The sequence below is a fragment of the Bombina bombina genome, chromosome 12 (genome assembly GCF_027579735.1).
Source record: "Bombina bombina isolate aBomBom1 chromosome 12, aBomBom1.pri, whole genome shotgun sequence".
Taxonomy (NCBI): Eukaryota; Metazoa; Chordata; class Amphibia; order Anura; family Bombinatoridae; genus Bombina; species Bombina bombina.
In genome coordinates this window covers 141,801,535-141,814,091 of record NC_069510.1, presented here as the reverse complement: position 1 = coordinate 141,814,091, position 12,557 = coordinate 141,801,535, and the positions used below count along the sequence as shown (strand labels likewise).

General features: G+C 44.5%; 1 protein-coding gene across 1 annotated transcript in view; it reads left to right on the top strand.

Moving 5' to 3' along the window:
* Positions 1–12,557, top strand: part of PAPPA (pappalysin 1) — a 1,503,354-nt gene that overhangs the window by 966,079 nt on the left and 524,718 nt on the right. Inside the window, exon 13 of the mRNA XM_053695762.1 lies at positions 5,885–6,098. Within this exon, the coding sequence (XP_053551737.1) occupies positions 5,885–6,098 (214 nt within the window). The remainder of the gene's footprint in view (positions 1–5,884; positions 6,099–12,557) is intronic.

Here is a 12,557-nt window from a genome sequence, read left to right as displayed (position 1 = left end):
TCTGGGCGTTAGAGTGCTATATGCATACTGTCTTGTGGATAATTCTTATCCACTAATTCCAGTTTCATATTTACTTATGCAGAGCACCAACCCACAAAACCAGTAATAGACAAACACTATCACACACTAAACTAATAAAGTGTGTCCATACTATTATACTTCTAGTGGGGATTGCCTATATAGTGCCATTGTTATTTCTCCAATCTCTACATGTTCCAAATGCAGTTTTAGAGTGCTTTGGATCGGGGAATCGGGTGCCCACTGAGCCATTCGCCTTTGGGGATTCTATTTCTCACGAGACGAGTTCCCTACCACCAACTCTTACTACGCATGCAGGTAACCCAAACGCTACTATCCTTCTAGGGAGTGTAGCATGTTCCCACCGGAGGTTATGACACGGTTCCGCATGGCCATATCTTTGGCGCTGGCACATCTGCACCTCCCGGGAGTGTGTTTACAATATTGTCCGTGTTTCGTTAACCGGGGCTCATCAGGCGTGGGATCACCTGGTCCAGTTCAGCCCTCCGGGGGAGCAACTGCCCCTGAGGCCTCAGGGAGTCAACCATCAGGCCGGTGCTTTCTTTTGTCCCGGCGCCTTTATGTTCTACTACGGCACATTTTTGGCATTGCTGGAGGATCCCACTCTTAATGGGTCTGGGGATTCTCAGTCTTACTTTTCGACTGGCTTGCATACATACACATAAGGGGATGAAGTAATCTTCTTATAGTCTTTGTTATTTTTGTATCCTTTTTCCAGTCTCGGACCCCTGTTGGGCTGGTTCTGTGGGTCTGTCTGTTCTTTCTCTGCGCTAACCTACAGGTTGCCCTTATTTTTTATTTTCATCCGGTGAGGATTATTTTTATTTGGTCTAAAGCTCAGGTTGTGGTGTAATGTTTCCTTCGGGGACTTTCTTCTCTGGAATTGATACTTGCAATTTTGTGGTGGCACTGTTTACAAAGTCTGTCTGACTGTTCTTTATCCCTCCATCTCGGGCGAGACTCTATGTGATTTCAGGCTGGTCGTGACTGGGTACAAATCCTTCTGTCTTTGAGGCCTAGTTCAGACATGTTGCACCTTTTTATGTCCGGTTGGTCCGGTGAGGGTGCCTAGTGATCACAATATGATTTGTGTTGTTTCTTGTTTTATTTTACAAGCTTCAACTAGCATCCTGGTTGCTTAGAAGCATGGGGGATTGGTTCAGTCCTCATTCACCTTTCAAACTAGTGGGCCAGTACTCCGTTGAGATCCGTGGCAACATGCTCAGTAGTTTCCGATTTCTCAGGGAACTAGAGTGTTCCTTCCCGTTGTGGGTTGGAGGCTTGGAGGATTTAGGTCCTTCATACCGCCTTTCTTACGCTTTTGCATTTCATGGTCTCTTTGGAAGTGTCCTTTTAGGACTTGTTCCTTTTAGAGGTTCTCTTCCTTTGGGTCAATACTTTCTGGACATTGTCCGTTTTTTCTGGCGGCTTTGGCTGCTTAATTAGGAAGTGAAGGCCGTGAGGCTCTGTCTTTCTTCGGCTGCCTAGGTTTGGGATGCCTTGCATTCTTCTCCCTTGGGTGTGGACCTCTGGAACGTCTAGCCTTTCCTTTCTACTCTCTCTTTCGGGTGGCTCTCTTCTCGTTCTCATTTCCCTTTTGTTGCCCTTGGGGCCTTTGGGCTCTAGAAAAATTGTGTGACTTTGTCGCGGCCTAGCACCTTGTTGAGGGGGTGTTGACCTCCGGCCAAGGGTGTTCCCTTCCCTTTGGGCTGGGAATTACAAGTGAGTCCTGTACCCATTTTGCTGGGTTCCCCGGTTATCATCCCCTGTGAGGTCTGATTGCTTCAGACGGGGTATCTTGTGTTCTCTGGGGGTGTCATTTGTTCTAGGATGATTCTGGGTCCAGGGTTCTTGTCCTGGATCCTTCTTGGATGTCTGGAGACTTATGATCATGTGGACTTGTTCAGGACGACCCAGTTTTTTCAGGGACCCTATTTTGCGACATAGGGGCTAGCTCATTGGGCTTGCAAGCAGGAAGGCCAGAGTTCACATCCACCTTTGGGTACTGTCAGGGTGCCATTAATCAGACTTAGACAAGAAGTGCAAAAATAATCACACCTTTATTAATAGCAAAAAATAATAAAAAGTCCACAAGTCAAATAACAAGCCAGGAATCAAAACCAGAACTGGTAGTCCGACGAGCCAAGTCAGGAGCCAAAGCGAATAGTCAGACGAGCCGGGAATCAGGAACATGGAGAACAGCAGAGACAGGAACAAGTCAGAAATCAGGAACCAGGAGGGACGTCAGACAGCCTGGTAATACACAGGAGCTCTCACAAACAGGTCTGAGACAACACAAGGGCAAAGCAAACTGAACAGAGGCCCTTTAAATAATAAGTGATGACATCGCAATTCTGAGACTGCATCCTGTCTCACATGGATGATGTACACCAGTCTGGCCATAAAAGGAAGTGCAATAAATGAGCAGCATCACACAGTATGCACCAGAGTTAGCAAGAGAGGTGAGTAAAATGGCTGCCAGCAGCACATGGCATACAGATCAGGGAAAAAACCCTGACAGGTACTGGGTATAAACTTTAAGGCCTGTCTTGTCCTTTAGGCGGAGTGTGCTCCTTTTCATAGAGAGTTTTTCTCTGTTGGGTCAACAGTGGTGTCTGGATGATTTTTGCATTTGGGCCGTGTTTTGATCATACTATGGCTTCATGTTTTGTGGACATGTACGCTGTTCTAATCTGTGCCCTTCCCTTTTGAGGGGATAGTTTGTCTTCCTTATGAGCTGGGGTTTCCTCTCTCTGGAGGGTCATTGTCCTGCCCTGTGTGTAGGAGGTTGGATCAGGCGGCTTATTTCTGTAAGGGGCAGCATCTGCTGCAATGTGGGCTCTGTTCCACCTTTTGGAAATTGATCTCTCTACGTAGAGACTGTCTAGGACTGGTTTCTCAACAGCCGGGCCGTGGCCCAGTACCGGGCCGTGATAGCCCTGCTGGTGGGCCCCGACCTGTCATGCCCCCACTGCACACCAGGGGCAGACTGAGACCAATCAAGGCCCCAGGAACACTGTCTCACACTGACTAAAATGTATTACATTTTATGCAAATGAACACGGTAGCCTCCCTGCCATGCCCCCAACAGGCCCCTTAACCTCCAGAGCCAGGACCCACAAAATTAAGGTCCAGAGAAAGGGCACCCAACCTCCAGGGCCAGACCCCACACTCCATGGCCCTCACAGCGACAGACCCCTGCCAGGGCCCCCACTAAACCCACACTTTTTTGCTTAGTTACTGATAGGGCAACTGAAAACTCCAGCTTAAGGAATGCACCAGGATCCGTGGAGATGTCATTTGTGGGCCCCCCTACTTGCTAGTCCCTCGGCCCAGGTCCTATTTGCCTGGCTGATCAGCCCGTCCCTGCTGCTCACTTTATATATGTGTATATATATATATATATATATATATATAAAACTACCGGGCCCTGGACATGTCTAGCTAAAATTTACCGGGCCTTGAGGTCACTTTGGTTGAGAACCACTGGTCTAGGAGATTAGTGAGAGGTCCTCCTATGGATCTATTGCACTTTTCTCTGTTCCAGGTCCTAGGGGCTTGTCCTTTGGAGTTCCTTATTTTGGAGGAGCGGATTGGGTTGGCACCCGAGCCCTGTTGGGGTGGGTGAGTCCCTTATTTTTCTTTCCATTTCCTGGGGGCTTGTGGTTGGGGTCTTTCTGTACCCCCTGTCTATCGGACATGTCTGTCGCTTGTGCTGGTCCGGTGTTGGAGCAGGATCTGAGATCTGTTGCTCTGCTATTATGTCTTCGGAGCATTCGCAATATGGTATGCCTCTTTGAGGTTTCTCCTTTCTCCTTCAAGATTTATGGGAAGGACTGGCAGTTCTTAGATAGCCTGCAACATTATCTGCTGGTTAGTGGATAATTAGCAATCTGAAGGATCCTATCTTCAGCTGCTTTCTACTTGCCCTGCAAGGATTTAAATTTCAGTCATTTTTAGATGACTGCAGCGTGCAGTGTTTTTGCTTCAGGTGTTGTTTGTCAGACCTATCTGAGCTTGCTGCACGAGGTTTTGTTTCTGAATAATTCGGTATTCTGAGCTACCCTTTTGCGACTTGGGGACCTTCGTCTTTAGTTGCTTTCTAGAGTGCGGTTGCACTGTGTTAGGGGAAGACCCTCTCTCTGTTTTCAGACTCCTGGCCTTATCCTGTGGTTTCTGGGGTCTGGGCATTGCCTCCCCTTGTTTCTATGAGACTGGTTGGGTCTCTATTAGCCTGACTCGGTTTCTCAGGGTTTTTGCTCTGTGTTTGTGCCCTTTTTAGGGTTTTTTTCTGGAGTTCCTTATGCTAGCTTGACAGCTAGCTCAGCATACTAATGCACTGTGATTACTCTGCACTGTAGCAAACCAAAGGTTGCAAGCTTGATCGCCGGCGAGGCCTACTCAGCCTTTCCTCCTTTTAAGGTTGATAAAATGAGCAGCGCCTTGAGTCCCTTAAGGGGGATTAGCTTTACAAGTACAATCATGTTTTTTCCATGAATTTGTCTTGCTTGTGGAACAATACAGTAGTTTGTTCCCTTTCTTCAATAAGGGGTGTGTTGTTTGGAGACCCGACTGCTGGGCAACAGTGTCTCTTGGAGGCAGTTGACTCGAGTCTAATTCCTGCGGTCTCTATCAAGGCTGTGGACTATCTGCGGGTCAGCGTCCTTGGACCTTTTCCTTTTTTTCAGTTGTTCTCAGCTTCGGACGAAGTGGGATTTTGTTGGGTAGGGGTTTTCAGCCCTGGTGCCCTAAGAATGTGCCACCTCTTCTACCCTCCCATTTTTGGATACAGTGTCCTTTATAGCTTGGGTATTGTTTTCCCAAAAGTAATGAATGTAGCTGTGGACTCTTTCCATTTATGAAGAAAAACTTAAATTATGCTTACCTGATATTTTTCTTTCCTTCAGATGGAAAGAGTCCACAGCTCCCCCCCCCATATTATCAGGTAAGCATAATTTATGTTTTACTGCTAAGCCATTTTACACCCATGTGGTAAAGCTGTCTGTAGTCATTTGCACTCATCACATTCAAATATGTATTTCATTGCATTTTCTGTGTATGGGCCCACACAATCATGCTTTGTTTTGTTTGTGGGATTTTTTTTCCCTACAGACCAAGAACTTGTGAAATAATTATCTCCTGTTTCATATGAAAGATATTGCTTGTGTGTGGTATGTGTTGAGTTACATACAATACATATATTAGGTAGGTGATTAATGTTTAATAAAATTGGGTTTTATACCCCTTCTATATGACCACTTATCTGAAAGAGGAGATTCCCTAAGTGAGATTGTAAAATTATGTCATACACAACCAGTTTATTTTTAGGGACCTTTCATTTTGGAAGTAGGATTTATTTGTCCTTTAAAGGGAGGGTCTAGTCCAAAATAAATGTTTATGATTCAGATAGGGCATGTAATTTTAAACAACTTTACAATTTACTTTTATCACCAATGTTGCTTTGTTCTCTTGGTATTCTTAGTTGATAGCTAAACCTAGGAGGTTCATATGCTAATTTATTTGAGCTTGAAGGCTGCCTCTTATCTAAATGCATTTTGACAGTATTTCACCACTAGAGGGTGTTAGATAATCACATAGGTAAACATTGTATTAATATTACTGTGTTGGTTATGCAAAACTAGAGACTGGGTAATAAAGGGATTATCTATCTTTAAAAACAATACAAATGCTGATGTAGACTGTCCTTTTAACTTTTTTTTTTCCACGTGTCTTTTTAGTTAATGGCCATATACTCTAAGCTTAGTGTTGACCTGGCAGCCTTAAAGATAAGCTTGTGATATAAGAAAGATGAGCTCCTGATGTCTGTTTTTCTTTGCTGTGACAGGTGTCCATATTCTAAGCTGTAGAAATAATCCTATGGTGATTTCTGTGATGCATGACCTCAGCCATCCTTTTTACCACAGCCAAGATGTACTTATCAGCTTTACTTCTCATTTGGTAGCCATCTCTGGAGTGGCCCTCCGTTCCTTCCATTACTTTGACCCTGTAACCATGAGCAGTTGTCAATCAGGAGAAATCTACAGTATGGCCAAACAGAGGTAAGTAATAGTGTCTCTTTTAAAAAAAAAAAAAACTTATTTTATTTGGCATCAAGTACAAAAGAGTAAAATCAAGTTTACAAAGTCACATTGGAGCAGTTACATAGTTGCATAGTTATAAAAAGCAGGTTTAGTTGGTTAAGAGTTCCAAAAGACATTCCCCACCTGTTGGGCAGGTATTTGTAGTAGTACCTGATGCACCATTTTTTATTTTATTATACAAAACTTTCGAAATATAAAGTGCCCTAGGTCTAACATGAATCCTAGGGTAGTATGCTTTCTATTATTTGTAAGATGACAGAATTAAACAAACATCAGAACAAAACAAACTTTACCATTTGTCACATTAAACAACAATTCAAGCTTTGGAAACCTTAAGTAAGCCCGAAAAAGAGGTAAAAGCAACTCTCTCGTCTCACCTCACTCCCCCCTCCACCATCCCCTCTACCAGACATTCCACTCACCCCTAAGGTTTGCTTCAAGCATATATATAATGTTCCTGAATGGGTGTAGAATCTGTCTTAGGGTCGGGAGATCTAAGGACTCTAAGAAGGATCTCCATTTCGCGATGAAGCGAGCTACCCTCGCTCCCACATCATACAAGGTGTCATACTGCTCAAACAGCAGCATTTTCAGTATTAGCTGTTTCAAATTGCCAACAGATGGGGCCCTACTGTGAAGCCATTTTCTAAAAATACATTTTCTTGCCAACAGTATGACATTTGTTAGGAGTTTCCTGTCACGTTTTGGGCCCGGCAGCTGGTATAGAAATAACACCTGTAGGGGCGTGAGTGTAACTGGGGTTTTAACAATCTTGGAAAGCTAAAATGAGACTTGGTTCCAAAATTTACGAACCTTGGGGCAGTACCATATGTAATGCAGAAAGTCAGGATTTGGGTAGGAGCATTTACCACATACATTTGAAAAGTGCGTCTTCCATTTACTCAGTCTCCTAGGTGTAATGTAGTCTTGGTATATAACCCGTATTTGTGATTCTCTAAGGTCGGCCGCTAGAGTCGCAGTCCAGGGGAGAGTCAGACTGTCAAGTATTGTCTTCCCTGAGGGTAAGCTAGGTAGTTTCCTATGCCAGGTATTGAAGAGAGGTGTCAACATAGTAGAGGCCTTGATGTTGAGTAGCTCTTGATAAATGGGTGAGATTGCAAAGTCATGTGCCTGAAAATGTGCAATGGTGCGAGCTAAAGGAGAAGACAACCAGAACGACTTGCAATTATGTAGAATGTGGTTTATATAGTGTCAGGCTTAAAAATAGGCAAATCTGTGAGTGTAGGGAATAAGAAATTTCCTGCAGATAGCATCAAAAGGTAGGACGGATTTAGTAGCATAGTCTAATAATTTATCGATATTATCTATGCCCCGATCACTCCAGTTATGAAATATAGGGTACAGTATACCGGGCTGGAATCTCAAATTTCCCACAATATGAAGATACTTCGTGTGGGCAGAGTCCCAAGCCAGTGCATTAGTCATAGCCCTCCAGCCCAAGAGTACATCCCTAAACATAGGGTGATGCTGTATGGTCACTGGTAACTCAGATAGGGCAGCATGTGGGAGAAATGCAGGAGATACCTGAGTCAACGAGGTTTGTTCTAGATGGGCGCTAGAAAAGTGCTGTGTATTTAGTTTCCAGTCCAGTGCCAATTTTGCCAAGGAGGCCCGATTATAATATAAGAAGTTTGGTAAACCTAGCCCTCCTCATGAATAGGGAGATACAATTTGTGTATTTAATAGGCCAGGTCCTTCCGACTGAGTAGTAAGGGGAGCATCTGTAAAGGATACAAAAGCTTGGGGAGGATCATCATTTTAATGACATGAACCCTACCCATTAAAGAAAGTGGCAAGTTATGCCAAGTAGTCAGGTCCTGCTTAATTTGCCTAATCAATGGGGAAAAGTTATGAGAGTGCCATTGCTGTGGGTTTGCTGAGATGCGGATACCTAGGTAGGTTAAATATGAGTCTGCCACTCGAAAAGGATATAAATCTGTGTGGGGGTCAGATTTGCAGTGTAGCCATAGAATTTCTGACTTTGAGATATTAATTTTGTATCCCGAGAATTTTCCAAACAGTTCTATCATGTCTAAGATACGTGGGATATGGAGTTGGGGATTTGAAACAAACAATAGCATATCATCCGCATATAGGGAGACTTGGAGTTTATGGGAGTTAACGCTTATACCCGGGAAGATATTTCTGAGACGAGCTGCCAGCGGCTCCAGCGCCAAGTTAAAAAGGAGGGGAGACAGAGGGCAACCTTGGCGGGTCCCTCTGTGCAAAGGGATCGAGGGGGAGTAGAGACCATTGATCATGAGATATGCTACAGGATTGGAGTAGATGTAGAAAAGCGGTGAAGCGGCCTGAAATACCAAAGGTTTCCATGGCACGGAAAAGATGAGTCCACTCCACTCTATCGAAGGCCTTCTCTGCATCCAAGGATAGCAGGAAGGCCTCCGGAAGAGACGCAAGGGCACCCTCTCGCTTGGCCAGCCAGTGATGTGATACGGCATGGAGAACTTTCCGAATGTTCGCAACCGAGGAGCGTCGGGGGGTAAAGCCTGTCTGGTCTGGGTGTAAGACATGAGGGAGTATATGTTTTAAACGATTAGCCAGAAGCTTAGTTAATAGTTTGTAATCAACATTCAGAAGGGAAATCGGTCTATATGACGCAGGGTTAGTGGGGTCTCTACCTTCCTTATGTATTACTGTGATATTGGCTGCCGAGAAATTAGCAGATGGGGCATGCTGGCCTGTAAAGTAGTGGGTAAATAAATCGGTGAGGATTGGGACCGTTTGGTCCGATAGCATCCTGTAAAACTCAGTCGGAAGCCCATCAGGGCCTGGTGTTTTCCCAAGAGCAAGGGATTGAATGGTGTGTGCCACCTCCTGTGGAGTGATAGAGGCATTTAGGGTCTCTAATTGCTCCTCCGTAATTTTAGGAAAGACAAGTCCCTCCCAAAGTTATGCTGTGCATCAATCTGGGGGGGTTGTGACTGGTATAAACTGGTGTAATATCTTGTGAATTCTGAGACTATAGCGGTCTTATCCCTGGTTAACTGGCCCTGGGCTGTGATCACCGGCACTCCCCTATTCACCTGCTTAATTTTGACTAGTGAGGTCAGAAATCTACCAGATCTATTTCCATGTCTCAGAAAAAAAGCCTTGGTTTCTGTGATCTCTGTGTTTCCTCTCTCTGCAAAGTAGGAAAACCTATTCTGAGTGGTAGGGACTTGGCAATATTTAGTATATGCATTGGTCAGTTGGTTATTGTAGTGTTCGTCTTTACTAGTTTGGAGTTTCTTCTGTTTGGTTAGGTAGGCAATAATATCGTCCCTAAGAACAGCTTTGGCCGTTTCCCAGAAAAGAACTGGGGTTGACAGGTGTGCTCTATTGTTAGATAGAAAGTCGTCCCATTGTCTCGTAAGATACATTATAAAGTCTGGGGATTTTATGAGATGAGTTGGGAATCTAAATAGTCTCTTGTTCGTCGGATGTGGGGTTGGTGTAAGAGATAGATAGATAGGTGCATGGTCTGAGACGTTAATGTTGGCAATTTTAGTTTCTGTGATCAAGAGTTCTAGTGAGGTGGAGGTGAGAAAAAGGTCTATTCGGGAGAGGGAATTGTGTGCACGGGAGGCACAGGTATAATCTCTGCCTGCAGGGTTATGTCTCCTCCATATGTCTTGGACCCCTAGTAAGTTGAGTAAGGTGTTGAATATTCTGGTGGGGTAAGCCGTCATTTCCCTCTTCGTCTGGGGCGACCGGGGACTAGTGGGGTCTCAAAATCTGTCTAATACTGGGTTTGGCGCAATATTAAAGTCGCCCGCTATAACGAGCTTAGTGTCTAGATGTTGAGCCAATAAGGAGGTTAATGAGCTCCAAAATGTGGGCGCTCTGTGGTTAGGGCCATATACGTTGCATAGGGTATACCATTCTCCCTGCCATTTAATTCTAGCGATAAGAAACTTACCATCCGGGTCTATTTTCACACTTCCCAGCTCGTATTCTAGGCCTTTCCTTATTAAGAGGGCTACTCCTCTACTAGAACTATTATAAGAGGCACTAAGGACCTCGGAGATCCATTTAACTTTAAGTTTATCATGTTCTACAGCTGTCAGGTGGGTTTCCTGCAGAAGCATAATATGAGCCTGTGACTTCTTGAGATGGGTCAATATAGTTTTCCTTTTGATAGGGGAATTAATTCCCCCTACATTCCACGAGATTATTTTTATGGACATTTAAACCTCAGCGAGGATAGATACAGAGCAGGTACATCAACATCTTGAAGATCACCCTTATATACATTGGTATGATGGTTTGTCTTTGGACCTATGAGGCAAACACATGCCCGCATCTCATCCGTCACGTCTAGCCAAGCCATTATACCAGAGAAGGGGGGATGTATCTGGCGGTGTTTTACGCTCTTGTTGAATATGAAGCATAAGACACACAACCCCAACGAATTTGTCAGGTATAGCAAAAAACAGGCATAATTATAGATATCAATCAGAACCATTATATTCCTAAACACAACAGTGTGGTACCCAGTCATCTAGACATTTTTGAGATATAAAGCATGGGGCACAGGACATCAATGCATTCATCAACCATAATATAGCCATAGTAGCAGAGAAGGGGGGGAGACATATCTGACGGTGCTCTACACTCCTGTTAAATATGAAGCATAAGGCACTTAACCTCAGCATATTGGTCAAACATAGCTGAAACATGGCATAATTACAGATATTAATCAGAACCGTTATATTTCTAAACACAGCAGTATGATATCTAGCCATCCAAACATCTTTTTGAGGTATAAAGCATGGGGCACATGGCATCAATATATTCATCAAACATAACATAAATAGAAACATAACATATTTACACATAACAATATCCATCACGGTATCTTCTTGCGTTAATCCAATAAAGTCTGAAACATGGGAGTAATATATATAGTCTGCAGAGGAGCTGCAGAGTTACTAGTTAAGTCCCTCCGGTCAGCCAGGAGAGTCCCTTCGCCTTGGGGAAGGGCAAGCTGTTGCGTCTCTTTCCTGGTCCAAGAAATCCTGAGCCTCACTGTGGGGTGCAAAGTTTCAGGCGTGCTGGGAAGAGAAGGATGGCTTGCCGCTTTTCTTTATGTAGAGAACTGCATGCTTCTTAGCAACCTCTGAGGAGTAGTCTTGAAAGATGTAGATTCTCTTTTCATCGTATAACAACATTTCAACTTTCCTGTATGCTTTAAGGAGTTGAATCTTAGACTGGAAATTGAGATATTTGATCATCACTCCTCGAGGGGGCGATTTTTTCCCTTCTATAGATGGTCTGTCGCTTCCAATGCGTTGAGCTCTTTCTACCTTCATCGGTATGTATTCAGCAGGGATCCCCAATAGATTGGGGAGAGAATGCTCAGCAAAATACAATAGCTCTGATGGCCGGATAGACTCCGGCAATCCCACCAGACGGACATTGTTCCTGCGTGAGCGATTCTCCAGGTCATCCAACTTTTGGTGTAGATATTTATTTTGTTGCAGCAGTGCTTTAACCTGAATGGAGGAAGTGTGATGGCCATCCTCCAGATCTGAGATTCTCTGCTCTGCTCCTGCCAATCTGGAGTTGAATTGCTTGACTTCGGACGTCAGGTTGTCCATACCCTTTTGTAAGACGTCCAGCTTGGACAGCAACAGAGAGCTTAGATGCTGCTCCCCTATATTGGGGCCTTCTGTCTCCTGGGCAGGAGCTGACTTTGTAGGAGAGACCTGTTGCTGGGTATCTGGGGACTGTCTGTGCTTTTTCTCCTGCTGAGACTTGCTTTTGCTCGACATTTTGGGAGTGGCCAGGAATCTGTCCATAGAGACGCATAAGATATTCTGTTTGCAGGCAGTGAAGTATCTCTCCTCGGGGAGAGTGCCACCACTGGGCGCTGATGGGAAAAGGAGAGATGTTATGACCCGCTCCGTGGCCACGGAGCGGGAAAGGAGGAGGGGGAGGAGGAGGAGAGATACCGTCTCTTAGCTGGAAAAGTTTCTGTGTTGTATTATTAATTTGGTGTCGCAAATCTTAAAATACTCTAGGCTCTTCAGCCAGTATCCAGCAGCTGTAGGCTATAATTCAGGCACCGTATAGCAGTTAGGCAGATTGCCCAGAATGATATCCCTCTTTCCCTGCAGGGGTAGAGAATAGAGATGTAGCTTGTAAACTCTGTAAGGGGTTAAACTATGTGGGGCTGCGCCACTGGGTGCTAAGTCACAGCAGGCAGATGTCTAAATGAGGCTGCGTGGTCTCAGCAATAACATATCAGTGCCAGCCTATCAGAGTAGTATATATTTCAGTGTTGTGATGTGGCCTTGAGAGATGTGCGCTCTAACAAGTTAGAATTGTGCAGCAGAGCACAGCAATCTTTTGTGGTTTCAGTTTAGTTAATACAGCTTGGCTTCCCTGCTATTA